This window comes from Rhodnius prolixus, unplaced genomic scaffold (genome assembly GCF_049639745.1).
Source record: "Rhodnius prolixus isolate KJV_2025 unplaced genomic scaffold, Rpr scaffold_33, whole genome shotgun sequence".
Taxonomy (NCBI): Eukaryota; Metazoa; Arthropoda; class Insecta; order Hemiptera; family Reduviidae; genus Rhodnius; species Rhodnius prolixus.
The window spans coordinates 221,448-239,111 of NW_027411608.1; the positions used below are offsets into that span (position 1 = coordinate 221,448).

General features: G+C 37.5%; 2 protein-coding genes across 10 annotated transcripts in view; one reads left to right on the forward strand and one right to left on the reverse strand.

The window, feature by feature from the left end:
- The window catches only part of Hr3 (nuclear hormone receptor 3 ROR-beta), a 234,490-nt gene that overhangs the window by 201,385 nt on the left and 15,441 nt on the right, over nt 1-17,664 (forward strand). For 8 of the 9 annotated variants that reach the window (XM_074130059.1, XM_074130063.1, XM_074130064.1 and 5 more), the window contains 5 exons: nt 4,869-5,078; nt 6,828-6,967; nt 7,064-7,196; nt 9,492-9,716; nt 12,401-12,554. In XM_074130059.1, coding sequence (XP_073986160.1) covers nt 4,869-5,078; nt 6,828-6,967; nt 7,064-7,196; nt 9,492-9,716; nt 12,401-12,554 — 862 coding nt within the window. The remainder of the gene's footprint in view (nt 1-4,868; nt 5,079-6,827; nt 6,968-7,063; nt 7,197-9,491; nt 9,717-12,400; nt 12,555-17,664) is intronic. The other variant, XM_074130066.1, reaches the window with a different exon arrangement.
- On the reverse strand, nt 13,727-17,645 carry LOC141455196 (uncharacterized). The gene is made up of 2 exons (XM_074130067.1): nt 15,903-17,645; nt 13,727-15,194 (listed from the first exon to the last, which is right to left on the reverse strand). Exons 1-2 carry the CDS (start codon nt 16,762-16,764, stop codon nt 14,338-14,340), a joined length of 1,719 nt encoding a protein of 572 aa, XP_073986168.1. The 5' UTR covers nt 16,765-17,645; the 3' UTR covers nt 13,727-14,337.

Below are 17,664 nucleotides of genomic sequence, written 5' to 3' on the forward strand. Positions count from 1 at the left end.
GGAGACGCAGAGGTCAAGAGCCAAGAAGAAGGAAAATAGTCCAAAGAAGCGGGAAAAAAGAAACAGAAAGCCCAAAGTAAGAAGGCGACCAGACGCAATATTAATAAAACCGGGTGAAGAAGAGACTTTCGCGGGAGTTCTTAAAAAGATTCGCGAAAATATTAATCCAGAAGAGGTCGGTACATCAGTGCAATCTTTGCGACGTACTCAAAAAGGTGACGTTCTGATTGAGCTTGGGCAGCAGAGTGGGGCTCAAGAAGCGTTAATGGAGAAAATTAACACAGTTTTAGGGGATGCAGGAACTGTTAAGAAGCTGACTCCACGAGCGACTATTGAGATCAGGGACCTGGATAGTATGACTGTCGTAGAAGATGTCATAGCGGCCATAGAGAGGGAATGTAAGCATGAGGCTGGTGAAGTTGAAGTAAACCTGACTGAATCCAATAATCGGGGGCAGAGATTGGCTTTTGCCAAGATGAATGAGAAAGCTGTTTCTATGCTTCTAGAAACATCGCGAATCAAGATCGGATGGGTAAATTGCCGCATGCGGCGCAAAACTGTAGTAGACAGGTGTTATCGTTGTCTGGGATACGGACATCGCTCAAGTAACTGCAAGGGGCCAGATAGACGGGAACATTGCTTTCGATGCGGACAAAAAGGTCATAAGGCCAAGGATTGTAAAGGAGTTCTGAAATGTATGTTGTGTACGGAAAAAGAGCTTACTAATTCGGATCACGTGCCTGGTACAGGAAAATGTGAGGTATTTAGGAAAGCTCTAGAGCATGCAAAAAGTCGGTCTGCATGACAATAATATTACAGGGGAACTTACACAGGAGTGTCACAGCGCAGAATCTTCTTCACCAGATTCAACGTGAAAAAGAGGTAGACATACTATTTATTAGTGAACAACACCATGATTCCGCAGATGGTCAGTGGTTTTCGGATGAACTAGGAACAGCGGCTATTTGGGTACCAACTGGGAGAGGTGAAGCTTTTGTAGTAGATCACGGCGCTGGACAAGGTTACGTTTGGGTGAAATGTGCGGACATTTTTTATGTGAGCTGTTACTTCACCCCGAATGTGAGCATTCACGATTTTCGGGAGAAAGTCGACAGACTGGAAGACACAGTTCGAGACTTGGGACGGGCAATTGTAGTGGCTGGAGATTTTAACGCCAAGGCAGTGGAGTGGGGTATGCCTACAACAGACGCTAGAGGGAGACATGTATTGGAAATGGCGGCTAGGCTTGGTCTCACGGTGGCTAACGTCGGAAATAAGGCGACATTCAGGCGGCCTGGAAACACTGGGACGATACCGGATATCACTTTGGTAACGGAATCATTGGCGCGGTTTATAGGAAACTGGAGAGTGATTGAAGACTTCACGGGTAGTGATCACCAGTATATCACCTTCAACCTTCAACGTAACCAGAGCAGACCTACAGGTAATGGTGTGAAGCTAACCGGATGGAATGTATCCAAGTTGGATGAGGATATCCTTGAGTTGGCCATCAATAGAGGTAAGGATGCAGTTCTGTCGGAGAGCGGCTCTCCCGAGGACATTGTTAATACTACAATGTGTCTTGTACGACAAGCGTGTGATGACTCTATGCCGCGAAGAGCAAAACTCAGAAGAAGGAAGACTGCAGTATATTGGTGGACGGAAGAGATCGCTGAGCTTAGAAGGAAGTGTCTGCGCTTAAGACGTATTGTCACAAGAGCTAGGAGACGGAATAGGGACGTAGAGATGGAACACTCCCAGTTTAGTCAGGCAAGACGAGCACTCAAGAATGCCATTTTCAGGAGCAAGCAGCTCAAATGGGAAGACCTGAAACGGGATGTAGATAAGGACCCGTGGGGATTGGGATACAAGATTGTGATGCGCAAACTAGGATCCCAGTCGCCAACACCCAAGATGGACGCGAGGGAGATGGGCAAAATAGTGTCTACACTTTTCCCGACCCATCCGCTGAGAAGCCGAGAGCAGTATTCTCCCCCATCGGAGGATGTGCCGCTGTTCACGGAAGAAGAATTGAATCAGGCAGCTGGTTCTCTCCAGAACAAGAAGGCCCCGGGGCCTGATGGTATTCCCTCGGAGGTACTAAAAGTAATTACCCGATCATGTCCTCAGTTGTTGTTGAACATGTACAACCGCTGTCTTGAAGCTGGAATCTTTCCAAAAATATGGAAAATACAGCGGCTGGTTTTAATTAGCAAAGGGAAGGGCGTTCCGAATTCCCCATCAGCTTACAGACCTCTGTGCATGCTGGATACAGCGGGGAAACTGTTAGAACGTCTTCTTAAGCCACGGTTGTCTGCGGCAATCCAAGAGGCTGGTGATCTGTCTGAAAGACAGTACGGCTTCAGACGAGGTCGGTCTACCATTGGGGCTGTACAAGAAGTGGTGAGAACTTTCCATCTGGCACAGCAGGGAAACCACTACTCCAGAAGAATAGTGTTACTGGCCACATTAGATGTCCGAAACGCGTTTAATTCAGCGAAGTGGTCAGATATATTGAGAGCCCTGGAGACAGTTTTTAGAATACCGCCCTACCTTCTCCGCATGGTACAGAGCTACCTTTCGGACAGGCAGCTGAAGTATGAAACTGCAGACGGGCTGCGTAGCAAAGAGATCACGGGAGGAGCTGCTCAGGGGTCTATCTTGGGGCCGGATCTGTGGAACGTTTCTTACGATGGTATCCTGCGTATGGAGATGCCGGAAAGTTCTTTCGTGGTAGGATATGCTGATGACATCGCTGCCGTTATCGTTGCACGCGATACTGAAGAGGCTCAGATTAGGCTGAACCAAGTGATGAGGCGCGCGACCTCTTGGTTGGAGGACCATGGTCTCAGTTTAGCAACAGAAAAGACGGAAATAGTCCTACTCACAAGACGACATATTCCCACGAGAATACATGTTTGTGTAGCTAAAGAGACGATTGTCGCCAGCAACGCGGTCAAGTATCTGGGGATTCGCCTGGATACTAAACTCTCGTTTTGGGAGCAGATCAGGCACTCTTCGGAGAAAGCCGCGAAGGTGACATCGGCACTGAGTGGGCTTATGTCAAACGTTGGGGGACCGACGTCTAGTAAACGGCGACTTCTGATGTCGGTAACGAACGCCATACTTCTATATGGGTGTGAAGTTTGGGCCGACGCTCTTAGAAAGGAAAAGTACCGGAAGCAGATGGCTTCGGTCCAAAGAAGAGGAGCATTAAGGATCGCCTGTTCCTATCGGACGGTATCGGAGCCTGTGGCACTAGTGGTGGCTGGAGTGATCCCTATTGATTTGATGGCCCAAGATCGTAAAATGGCTTACGATCTAAGGGAAGTCCTTGGAACATCGGAGGCGAAGTTAGTGGCCAGGGAACACTCAATTCGGTCCTGGAATGAGAGGTGGCGGACGGACACCCGAGGCAGATGGACTGCACGGCTAATTGGCAACCCTTCTGTGTGGGCCGGAAGAGAGCATGGCGAGGTCGACTACTACCTCACCCAGTTTCTTACGGGGCATGGGTACTTCAACTCGTACCTGTATAGGATGGGGAAAGTGGGAGACCCGTCATGCATCTTCGGAGACTCTGACCTCGATGACGCCCATCACACATTCTTTATGTGTGAAAGATGGGTGCCGGAGAGGGAGAGATTGGAACAGGAGATCGGAAGAATTACGCCCGAGACCGTAGTGGGGATTATGCTCTCTCACACAGACTGCTGGGACCGGGTGGCGACCTTTGTGAAGGCAGTCTTGATAAGAAAGAAGCAGGAGCTGGATTTCTGTCTGCTCCGGTCGTTCCGGAGAGTTGAATAAAGGCCGGTGGGAGCTCATATGGGCTACTGTGAGGCACCACCCTGAAGTAATGCGTAAGTGGTTCCAGGGTGGGTTTCAATGCCTCTTGGGGAGGTGGGTTTTTTAGTGGGTGAGGGTCCCACATACCGTGGGATTTTCCCACGACGATGCATTATGCATTTTTCCCCCTCCATCAAAAAAAAAAAAAAAAAAAATTATTTTTATTATTCTTCTTCTTATTATTATTTTTATTCTTCTTCTTCTTATTATTATTTTTATTATTCTTCTTCTTATTATTATTTTTATTCTTCTTCTTCTTATTATTATTTTTATTCTTCTTCTTCTTATTATTATTTTTATTATTCTTCTTCTTATTATTATTATTTTTAATTTTGGGTAGAATAACAAATTTATATTTTTAAATAGTAATGTAAAATCCACATTTAATAAAGGCTTTACTTACCTCATCGACTTGTTGACTGATTTAGGTCGGGTTAGTTGAAAAGGAATAGTTCTTAAAAAGGAATAGAAGGTTACTATAAAGTGAGAAGGTTAGCTCAGGCTCAGAAGTGGGGATGATGGACCAAAAAGCTCGTAACTCCAACAGGACCAGGTTCAAGCCACCCCATCTTTACGAGGTGGTTCTCGGTTTTTACTACATCTCCTCTGTTCTCATTGTCTTTCTCGGATTGGTCAGAAGATCTTCGCTACTGTTGGGCTGTATTACTTTGCCCAAAGCAGGGAATGTCAAGCCCCATCAGGGCCATATTTAGGAAGCAAGCATCGCTGACATCCCTGATTATTAGACTATCTTCTTGAACCAACCATTATGAAGGAAATGGAGGGTGAGTCTTGGACATGAAGAAGTACCCAATCAGCTCACGCTTCCTTCAAAATGAACTATTCCTTTTTGTAAAAAAAAAAAAATTATTTGATTACAAAAAATAAATAAATAACAGTCAATATGTCGATGTAGATTTTATTCAGCTATAAATAATTAACTTCTTTGGAGGTGTTGGAAACAAAAACAAAAAAAAAACACGATTTTTTGTTGGGCTATGTCTGTGATTAATTTGGAGGTGGTGGCGGAGGCGGTGCAAGTGGTAAAGTAGTGGAAAGTGGGGGTCAGTCACAGAGGCTGGCCATCAAACTGGAAGCAGAACCATTGGCTGGAGATGGAGTCGTCAATACTTTCGTAGTCGATTCGACTACCTCCAGACAGACTTCCGACCAACCGTCCAGTAAGGACTCCGAATCTAACACACATACTTACACAACCTCTCATATAGGTAGTGTTAAATAATATTGAATACTTTTATCTTTTACAATTAATTTAATTTTTCTGAAAATGCCAGCTTCCAAAATATATGTAAGTAGAAATTTTTAGTTAGAAAAACTTAATTCTAATATGGTCATTTTGGTGGTGGTTTGTGAGGCTGCATCTTCACAATCTAGATTTAGATTTCCCGTATCTAATTCTAGATATTTTGGTGGTGGTTTGTGAGGCTGCATCTTCACAATCTAGATTTAGATTTCCCGTACCTAATTCTAGATATTTTGGTGGTGGTTTGTGAGGCTGCATCTTCACAATCTAGATTTAGATTTCCCGTATCTAATTCTAGATATTTTGGTGGTGGTTTGTGAGGCTGCATCTTCACAATCTAGATTTAGATTTCCCGTATCTAATTCTAGATATTTTGGTGGTGGTTTGTGAGGCTGCATCTTCACAATCTAGATTTAGATTTCCCGTATCTAATTCTAGATATTTTGTTCTCCTCTGTAGAATTGCTGGATTTGAAATGTGCCTTGGATTTAGAAGTTCGCTGCTGTACTTTGTAGGGGGACTTTACAGTATTGGGGTCAATTTTGTTTTTATTGATTGTTTGTGAAAAATGGTTAGATACGTAAAATAAAACATTTTCTGTATGATGATAAATTCACTGAATGAGTTCCATAATTGTGGAGATCAGAAATATTGAAAAATAAACGTCTAAGAAGGATTTTCATCTAATAAAGACGCAAGATGTCTAAGTGTATGAGGACGAACTGTGAGAAATAGAGGAGATATGTTCAGTTAGTTAGCCTTATACGGACATTCTGGAAGCTTATCCATTGATAAGCAGTAGAGAATGTCTGCAAGAGATGGTTATGCGTGGTGAATCCGTTGTAGCCCAAAAAAAGAGGTAACAATGGGTTTAGTTAGAGTATTAGAAGAGTTTATGGTTTCATCTACTTACCAAGTACTATCATCATATTAAGTGTGGGTATAAGAGGTCCTACCTGTTTTTAATGTTTTTTTTTTTAGAGTGTCTCTATGGGTAATCCTAACCTACCCACACTGAAGAACTTGAAGGGTATATTTATGAAGTCTTCATATTCACACAATCAACGTACCCAGAATTTTGGTGTATGCAACTGTTACGTTGCGATTTTTTGTTTTACCTTACCTAAAAAGGCAAATCTACTTAACATAAAAAAAAAAATTTATACTTTGTAGACCAATTTATGTTGGCCAATGAGAAAAATTTAAGGGAGGGCCACGCTAAAGTGTTCAGGTTGCAGGTTTTGTATTTAGTTTTCAAGGCCATGCTTTGAACAGATGTTTAAAAACAAAAATTGTAAACACTAACCATCATCCATCAGCTGTAAGCGGCACTTAACTGTCCTTCATGTGCTAGGATAATTTGTAAAAGCTCACTAAAAAGCATGGCTTCGCTTATCTGATCTGCTTTTTGCTATTTTCTAATTAAAACACTAAACGATTATAGTTATAAAGTACAAATATTGTAGTATTAAGTTCGACTTATATCGACCAATGTAAATGTTAGTATGTTGTGGAGAGGATATATAGGCACCACAGCCTGAAACCTCCTATTATATATATTTCTTTAAAAAAATTTAAATAGTAAATAAACTTTTTCAAAATGTAAAAAAAATAAAGTACAAATAAATTCTTTATTTTGTCGTAGCGAAGAAAAATTATGTAAGAAGTTTAATATTTTGTTCAGATTCATTTTTTATTTCTTTGTTTTCACCAGATCCCGCCCAAATATCAGAACTCCTGTCCAAAACGATTGCTGATGCGCATGCGCGGACATGTCTGTATACAACAGAACATATACACAATATGTTCCGGAAAACACAAGATATATCTAAACTTATTTTCTATAAAAATATGGTAAGAATCATCACTTAGCCAGTTGAAAACTATTTTCTTTTCGTAAAGAATGAATATTAACGTGTTTTTTTTTTGTTGTTCTTTTTTTCCGTTCAGGCGCATGAAGAACTTTGGCTGGAATGTGCACAAAAATTGACAACTGTGATTCAGCAAATAATTGAATTTGCTAAAATGGTCCCTGGTTTTATGAAACTTTCTCAAGATGATCAGATTGTGCTGTTGAAAGCAGGTACGTGATGAGATTGATTGATTTAGATGAACGAATTACGTGAAGTTATTTTTTTAAAAAACTATTAAGTACGTGAATAAACTTTTTTTTTAAATTTCAAATTATAAAATATTAAATGCAATTACACAGTATAGATTTTGTGGGAGTTAAATAAGTAAACAGTGGCACCCACAATTTTAGCCGTCATTTCTCTTATTGCTGCTGTCTGGCCAACTGTGATTCAACAAATTAATTGAATTGGCTAAAAAAAAAAAAATGGTCCATCGCTCTATGAAACATTCACAAGAGTGATTAATAATATGATAATAATAATAAAAAGAGAAGGGATTAGATATGCGGTTAGCGTATTGGATTCCCACGCGGAGGACCCCGGGTTCGAATCCAGCTGCTAACCCTTAGATTTTCTCTTCCTAGGAGCTTCTTACAGCTCACTGTGTCCCGGTGATGGACAGTGTTGTATGTAACGAGAGAACACTTCCCGGAGGCCGGCAGTGCACTGAAAAAAGCTCCGGGCGCCAATAACCTTAGATGTTGACGCGCCTTAAATCATTAAAAAAAAAAAATAGCGTCTTTTGCCAAGGCATCCACCACTTCATTGCCGCCAATCCTGGCGTAACCCTTAATCCAGATGATCCTGATCAGATTAAAGTTCAAACTTAAATTTCGGCCAAAATATATAACACTGTTTTACACGAGGAATTTTTTTTTTTTTTTTTTACGCATCAACAGCTGAGGTTATTAGCGCCCGGAGCTTTTTCCAGTGCACTGCCGGCCTCCGGACAGTGTTCTCTCTTTACAGACAACACTGTCCATCACCGGACAGTGAGCTTTAAGAAGCTCCTAGGAAGAGAAAATCTAAGGGTCAGCTGCTGGATTCGAACCCGGGACCTCTGCGTGGGAGTCCAGTATGCTAACCTCATAGCTAATCCCTTCCCTACGAGGAATTAGAAATCTTCAGTATGGAAATTATTTTAGTATAATCTGAGTAAGATTAAGTGAAGTAAGTGCTCTGAGTAAGATTAAATGAAGTAAGTGCTCTGAGTAAGATTAAGTGAAGTAAGTGCTCTGAGTAAGATTCAATGAAGTAAGTGCTCTGAGTAAGATTAAGTGAAGTAAGTGCTCTGAGTAAGATAAGGTGAAGTAAGTGCTCTGAGTAAGATTAAGTGAAGTAAGTGCTCTGAGTAAGATTAAGTGAAGTAAGTGCTCTTAGTAAGATTAAGTGAAGTAAGTGCTCTGAGTAAGATTAAGTGAAGTAAGTGCTCTGAGTAAGATTAAGTGAAGTAAGTGCTCTGAGTAAGATTAAGTGAAGTAAGTGCTCTGAGTAAGATTAAGTGAAGTAAGTGCTCTGAGTAAGATTAAGTGAAGTAAATGCTCTGAGTAAGATTAAGTGAAGTAAGTGCTCTGAGTAAGATTAAGTGAAGTAAGTGCTCTGAGTAAGATTAAGTGAAGTAAGTGCTCTGAATAAGATTAAGTGAAGTAAGTGCTCTGAGTAAGATTAAGTGAAGTAAGTGCTCTGAGTAAGATTAAGTGAAGTAAGTGCTCTGAGTAAGATTAAGTGAAGTAAGTGCTCTGAGTAAGATTAAGTGAAGTAAGTGCTCTGAGTAAGATTAAGTGAAGTAAGTGCTCTGAGTAAGATTAAGTGAAGTAAGTGCTCTGAGTAAGATTAAGTGAAGTTAGTGCTCTGAGTAAGATTAAATGAAGTAAGTGCTCTGAGTAAGATTAAGTGAAGTAAGTGCTCTGAGTAAGATTAAGTGAAGTAAGTGCTCTGAGTAAGATTAAGTGAAGTAAGTGCTCTGAGTAAGATTAAGTGAAGTAAGTGCTCTGAGTAAGATTAAGTGAAGTAAGTGCTCTGAGTAAGATTAAGTGAAGTAAATGCTCTGAGTAAGATTAAGTGAAGTAAGTGCTCTGAGTAAGATTAAGTGAAGTAAGTGCTCTGAGTAAGATTAAGTGAAGTTAGTGCTCTGAGTAAGAAATGGAAGACTGAACAATATCTCAAGCACTGAATGAGTTTCTTTTCATTGCTTGTTTTCAGTGTTCGTTAATAAACAATGAGAGGGTGTGGCAGCAGTTCTGTTAAACGCTGTCTTTATCGTTGTTGCTGTTATTTTTGTTCTTAATTTACAAATTTGAATATAACAGCAGGCACAAAAGAACAATAATGTAGCACTACCTATTGTTCAAATTTTTGTTGAATTCACTATATGCATTATACTTGACCAGCTATTTATTTTTTTTATAATTATGTAATGATAAAAATAAATGAATAATTGATTTCAAAAAAATGAAAAATTTCAGGAAGTTTTGAATTAGCGATACTAAGAATGTCACGCTACATTGACCTGAGTTCTGGATGTGTACTCTATGGTGATACCATGCTGCCTCAGGATGCCTTCTATACTACCGACACTTCAGAAGTGAAATTAGTAACACTGGCTTTTGAAGTGTCACGAGGTGTAGCAGAACTGAAATTAACAGAGACAGAGCTAGCCTTGTATTCTGCCTGCGTATTGTTGTCATCAGGTAGCATTATGTTTTTGTTCTATTTTATTAAAATTAATCATTTTATAATTACTATTAACTAAAAAAAAAAAAAATAGTGTAGCTGTATTATTAATTCTTTTAATGGCCATAAATGCAATGTTTTCTTAATTAAGGAAAAAGTATGGTAGACATCCAAGTTTTTGATTTCGTATTTTTCCGAAAAGTCCGAAAAAGGTTTTTTTGTTTTTCTTTACGTCACTTTTTTTGCCCCCTCACTGTTCAAAAATTCAAAAATTTTTATTTTTGAAAAAAAATTTCCAGAACAATGGAATTATGAAAATTCCCAAAATTGGAAATATAACTTTTCTGAGTCTTTAAGAGAAACATCGAAAATTGTAGTTAAAAAGTAGTTTAGATGGTGAACACCATATATTTTTATTTTTGTTTTAGCATGAGCAATTATCAATTTATGCTGATCCTGTCATTCACAAATATTTTTTGCTTTTGTTTTGAAACTATATTCGCTTATTGAACTTTCACCTCTTATTTTATAATCGATATCTAAGAGCAATGTACTATTTTTCCTCTGTCCAAGCACTTTATCGATTTATTTTTCTTCTTTTTAATTTTTTTTACAATTTTTGTTTTGTGTTTCATTTTAATTAAGGTTCCTATTTCTGTTTATAATTTTTTAAAGACATTTTTAAAAAACAAAATGGTTTTATGATGATCTTGTTTTGTGTTTTTGTTTTATTTTTATTTATTTAAAGTGCTCAATATAAAAACCCTCGTCTTGGGGTTAAAGTAGTACTGTACAACAAGGACTGTATCAGTAAACAGCTGTTTTCCCTTTGAGCAGGAAAAACAATATACCATCAGCGCTGTTAAGGTAAGTATTGGCAATCAAAAAATGGGTGGATAAAATTAATGCTTTAAATTAAATCTTGGTAATATATTTTTTAAGAAATCAAATGTTAGGCCTTAAAATTATTGTTCTGCAATAGCCATTAAAAAAAAAAACTTGCATATAAGTGCTCAAACTTTTGGCTAATCCATTGGTGGTACCCTTCATCTGGGTCTTCTTGGGATTTAGAGATTAACCAAAACGTTAAGCATCAATGACTAAAGTTGTTTTGTGAACAAAGACTTCCTCTATTTAAAAAAGAAGTGTTTCGGTTAAAGGGCAACCCTAAAAGGATTCTTTAAAACTTTAATTTAAAGTGCTCAATATAAAAAAACCCTGACTTGAGGTTAAAGTAGTGCTAAACAATAAGGACTGTTATCAGTTTACAGCTGTTTTCCTTTGAGCAGGAAAAATATACCATCAAAAAAGGTTGTGGACAGATTTCTTAACCCATGGCACTAAGATCTTATAAGATGTCTTCTCTGGGTCTTCTCCATTAAATTTTGACATAAGGGCTTTGTAGATTGTATTAAAAGGGCGGTTCCACCAAAAAGGGGAAGGAACGTAGGCAATCCAAAATGGTTCCCATTGTTCCCCGCCCACTCGTCATCTCATAAGAGATACCGGGGCTTTAAAAACAAATACGGCTAAAAGTTGCAAGATGCTAATATAATAAACTAAAAAAGTAGTAACAGGACACTAGGGAGCATGGCGACTCAATCGCCCAGTGCACTGAATAAACCTAGAAAGATTAGGCTACAATCTTCGGGTAGGGAGACATTTAACCTCTCCCGAAGACGAGAAATCTAGTTTTCAGAATAAACGGGGGCACACTACTACAAAGTGCCGCACAGTCTCATTGGGGACTCACCACAGCCAGCGCAAATTTGGCGAAACTGGGTAAGGCCGCATTTGAAATCATAAGGGCTTTGCCTAAGAAGTACTGTGGAGCCTTCTTGCTCTAACACCCATTCTTTTCATAGCGTCCTCCGCATTATTCTTCCATCTTTTAGGAGGTCCCTCTTGATTAAACACACACACACACATACACTCTCTCTCTACTTATCTTCCAGAAACTTTATGGGAAGCACGCTTACAACATTCTTCTGCTTTATCCAAATCATCTTAACTGCTGGCCCGTTGGATCATGGAAAAGCATTAGAACGGCTTTCCTGAACTTTTCCTAGCTCCTCTGTGCCCGTTTTTCATGGTCAGATGTGAATATTCACTGTATAGTCTGGCTGCCTTAAGAAGGTTTTTCCTCAACCCATTGTAAATACCGAATTTTTTAACAAATATACTGTTATAATGAAGGCCTTATCCTGTCCACTGCTTGACTGACATTTAAACTGGCTTATGTGCCTAAAGATGATATTTAAACTGGCTTGTGCGCCTAAAGATACGGTTTCCAAAGCTCCAGGCTATCTAAGAGCTATTTGAACATATGTTAAAATTCTTGCCTTTAAGTATCACCTCACAATAGTTTTATGTATTGTACAATTACGTGGGCCTTCGTGATGTTATTTCATTTTTGTAGCGTTCATTCATAGAAGTCTTAAGTTTCATTCAATAGTAACATGAACTGTTTATAATTTAATTTTAAATGAGAAAAATTTAGTGTATGTAATTGGGCTAAAGACAACAGAACTCTAAGTTAGCTTATTATTATCCAAATTAATTTGAAGTTGAGAATGCAACAGCAGTTATGGCTTTCGTAGTAATTTTTAAAAAAAAATCTTTAACATTGGATGACTGTTTAAAAAATGTATATATAAAAATTAATTATGATATTGATACTGCACTGAATATTTTCTTACAGATCGAGCTGGTCTGAAAGGTTTGGCCGAAATAGGCAGATTAGGCCAAGCGGTACTGCGAGCGCTCAGAATTGAGTTGGACAGAAACCACGCACTGCCTATTAAGGGTGATGTTACAGTCTATGATGCTCTGTTAGCCAAAATACCAACACTTAGGTAATTTTTGTTTTATTTTTGCTATTTATTTGGTATTTACAGTTGAAAGCCCTTGTTAAAAAAGACACTCTTTTTCATAAGTTACTGTGTATTTTTACGCCTCTAAAGTAGCACAGTTCTCTCATTGCAAACGATCGATTGTAATCCTACAGGATATAGCATGTCACAACTTTTCACATGGTTCCTGAGTAAACAATTAGTCCCTCTTAATGGAGATGTTTTCTGAGCTTCTCTGCCCTTTTAAAAAAAACATTTCAGACTGTGCCTAATGTAGACTCTGGGTAATCTTCCATTTGTCCTGACCACCAGAGGGACTAATGGAATGAACTTGGTTGTAACTATCGTTCCAGCTCAAAGAGTCCTAGGCATCGCTCATATCGTGACCTAACCACCGTTCGAGAGGGCCTCCCTCAACCTAAAGGTAAAGTAAAAGGCAGTGAAGGAACTCTGTCCAAGCAAACTAGTGCCCTGAAACGTGTCTCTTCGAGATTCACCACTCTTAGAAGAAAGAAGGAACCGTAGTTTACCTTGGTTCAAGAAGACTTCTTTTCTTAATAGGATACTTTTGAAGATTTGAGAGACAGAATAAGATGTATCCATTCAATTCATTTCTTTGAGAGGGAAGGGATTAGCTACGAGGTTAGCAAACTGGACTCCCATGCAGAGGTCCCGGGTTCGAATCCAGCAGCTGACCCTTAGATTTTCTCTTCCTAGGAGCTTCTACAGCTCACTGTCCGGTGATGGACAGTGTTGTCTGTAACGAGAGAACACTATCCGGAGGCCGGCAGTGCACTGAAAAAAGCTCCGGGCGTCAATAACCTTAGATGTTGACGCGCCTTAAATCATATAAAAAAAAAATTTCTTTGAGGTTTAAGGAATTTAACTTTATATTTTCGATTGAAACATGATAAGGGTGGAAGGTCTCTCAGATTGTTTCTCTTAGGGTTGAAGTAGATTACGTTAAGGAACACTGCGACCTGAAGGTCATTTATGGCTCCCTCTAGGTAGAGGAGCATCACTAGACCTTAATTCTTAATTTGTTTAAGGTTCGCGGAAGCTCTTCTTAGAAAATATTTCTCTGGAGACCTAAAAACCTGCTTCCATCCAAAGGAAGGCCTTGTTTTTATTTATTAAGTCATGTTGATTCTATTTCAACTTTGAAAAAGTAATAATAATAATAATAATAAATTGTTTATTAATCTTTAAATTATAAAATTTACATAATGAACAAAAAATAAACCTTAAACAGACGAAGTGCATGGACATAGTCCATCTGCAGAGTTGCACTAATTATGAGTCATACAATCTATTGAATTTCACAAAATACATTATAAAAAATAAAATGTAAAATTAATACAAATTATAAATTCTGTTTGTACAAAAATAGTGAAGAAAGAAAAATAAAATAAAAATACCCTTTTTTACATACACACCCAATTAATAATTGAATTGTTGGATTAACATTTTTCTATAATTACCAGCTGAACGGATAAATTTATTTAACAATAGCCAATCTTTTCCATTTAATTGATCTATTAGTTCTGCCATGCTTAATTCTACTTTGCCAAAACACCTGACTCTAAATTCCCTCATAATTGGGCAAACCGCTATAAAGTGATAAACATTCTCCACAGCCCCCAAATTACACATGGAACAGTAATGCTGTGCCTCTGTACGCGTTATGTTGTAATTTAATTTAAGAAGCTGCCCTCTTGCTTTAAAAATATTACTCATTAGATAAAAATTATTGTCATCAGATATATAATGCTTATCCAAACTTAATTTAAGCTCTTTGTACAGAGAGTGAAAGGTTGAATGGAAAGCTTTTTTTTAGACATTCATCTTTAAACTCTTGATTTATTTTCTCAAACAATCCATTCAACGAATCGACCCCATCTTTCCCAGTAATATATTTGTCAAAGTCAAAATTAAATTTAGCAAAAAGAGAAGAGCAAGCATCATACCAATAAATTTTCTTCTTGACGATTTCTTTCACAAGCAATTTAGGCAGCCTTTGGTCCGGCAGTGACAGAACGCTTTTAATATTCTTTAAAAACATTTTCAAGGTAAACAAAAACATAGGCTCAGCTCCTGTTTCTAAATAAATGATGTAGTGGGGTGTATTTTTAGGAAGAAAAAATATTTTTTTAACAAAGAAAGTATATAACCTCTCTACCGAATCGTATCGCTGGAAACCCCAAATTTGTGCGCCGTAGCATATAATCGCTCTGGCGACTGCTCGAAATACCTCATGTTTAGTGGAAAATGGGACATCATAACTTTTCAGTAAACGGCCATAACTTACATTCAAGGCAAATTTAGCTACTGACAATTTTTCCCGAAAATGGTGGCTAAAGGATAATTTTGGGGTCATATACATGCCTAAATATTTATAAATTCGAACATTTTCAATTTTTATCCCCTTAAAAGACCAACGCTCATTTTTTGCCTGTCTTCCACCGTTCTTGAACACAATAATCTTGGATTTCTCTAAATTCAAATTCAGGTTCCATTGATCACAGTAGGCGCTCATTCTGTTTATCATAGACTGCAATATGGATGGATGATCCGCCATCACGACAATATCATCCGCATACAAAAGGCAACGGATATTTACCCCTGCAACTCGCACACCTCCCTCTAAAACATCATAAATATCATTTAAAAAAATTGAAAATAAAAGAGGTGAGAGCACACATCCTTGTTTTAGTCCCATTCTCGTAACAAAACTCTCAGTAACACCACTTGGCGTCCAAACACTTGCCTCTGTATTATTATATAGCTCTTCAAGAACCCGAATGAATTTTGTGGAGACGCCTAAAGAATAAAGTTTATAATAAAGATGATTCCTAATTGGCGAATCAAATGCTGCTTTATAATCCACAAAAAAACAAAAAAGTTTCCCTCTATTACGGTATGTTTTTAATTTAATTGTATTCACAAGATTAAAAATATTATCGATAGTAGAATAACCCTTACGAAAGCCAGACTGATATTCTATTAATATTTCTTTCTCATTAACAAATGTCTCCAAACGCTTCAACAAAAGACCGCTAAATAATTTTGAAATACTATCTGAAAATGAAATTCCTCTATAATTTCCAACATTATCCAAATCTCCTTTTTTATGTAGAGGAAAAATTATAGATTTCGAAAAACTAGGAGGAACTTCCGCTGTTTCGAAAATATAGTTAAACAGGTCGAGCAATTTCAGAAGAAAATTATCTGAACTATTTTTAAAAAATTCAACCGGTATGCGATCGAATCCAGGTGCCTTACCGTCCTTAGCTTTACCTAGTACATACAACAATTCAGTGTAATTAAACTTTTTATCAATAGATAACTCACCTATAAGTGGTGGTGCAAACTGAATGGGATCTACAGACAAACACGGATTCAATAAGTTGTTAAAATGACGCACCCAATCCTCACAACTAATAACAGCACTACTAACAAAATTACTACTTTTAAAATGCTTTATTAGAGACCACAAATTTTTAGTATCATTAACTTCCTTAAATTTATTTTTTAATGATAAGTAAAATTCTTTCTTTTTTGATGCACACAACTGTTTATATTGACTATTACATTCACTATATGTACTTCTGACCAGTTTCAATCCCGTTTTACGAAAAAGATTTAAAAGTTTAAAAGTTTTATTTCTCGCTTGTTTACAATCATTATCATGCCATTTTTGCTTGAAATTTGTTGAACTTCGAACACCTATACTACGTACTCGTTTACCTAAACTAGAACATTGGACTATCATATCTACAAACATATCAACAGCTCCCTGTACATTGTTTGGAACCTCTTTTATTAAATTTACACTTTTTTCTAATTTATTCTTAAAATTAATACGATCTAATTCTGTCCATGGTAATTTTGGAAGAAGTGGTAAGAGTTTATCTTGTTTATCGAAAGGGTCTAACTTTATAATCAGGTTAATTGGCATATGATCGGAAAACACTTCTGGAATTACTCTAAAATCTTTAACAATATGCAATAAATCAAAAGCCAAAGCGCACAAATCGCAAACAGAACACCCCCGTCCTGAAATATATGTATACTGCCCTTCATCTCCCGCAGTTCTACCATTCAATACAATTAAATTACAATTATCACAAGTTTCTAAAAACATTTTACCTCTATTATTTACAATTAAATCTTTTGAATTCCTGTATACATTCACATTACATCTACCTTCCATGTATTCAGCTGGTATAGACTGCAGATTACCTATTCTCACGTTTAAGTCACCTATTACAATAAATTTAAAAGATGAGTTATTTATTAAATTATCTACAACATTAAATTCATTTGTCCAATTATTACAATTTATATAGGCCGGCAGGATATAAAAAAATGTTTGATTAATTTTACCTTGAACTAAAGTAATCCCTTGTATATCGACAAATCTGAATATATTTGTAATTAATTTACTAGATTTTATACCGTACAAAGAGCCCGCCTTCGCCCTTCCAAACGCACTTTCCCTTGTTGCTCCTATCCAATACAAATTAAATCCACTGAAATACTTTTCCCACAAAACAAAATCTTTATCCTCTACAAATGTCTCAAAAAGGAAAAAAATATCAAAATTTTTAACAAAATCAAAAAAAGAAAAATCTTTTTTGTTACTTATTCCAGCAACATTATAAAAGTAATTACTGTTCTTTATTTTTGGTGACTGAGTCCATGAACAGACAAGATCTAAGACACACCAACCCTCTAATTATGTAAAACAGTATATTGTAAATTAGCCCTGAAGATGACCTAGTCCCTAGGTCTAAAGCTCGCGGTATAATAAAGTTTTATAATGTCTGAAACTGGCATTAATTTTTCATCCTTTTGAAAAAAGTACTTAGCCATCTTGGCTAAGAAGGGTTTCTAGCCCCTTTCAAGAATGGGCTGTTCCAATCTCGCAGGTTTCTTCGCCTTTGTAAAGGGGGGGACACCCCTTAAGGGAGATTTCTGTGAATAATTCTGGAGCCCGTACTCCAGGAAATCATCACGGTTCATATTCTGTTTTCTATAAAAATTTAGTTGTTATAATCTGCCATCAAAGTTCTTGTTCTGTGTACAAATCTTACATTGTGTTTGAAAATAA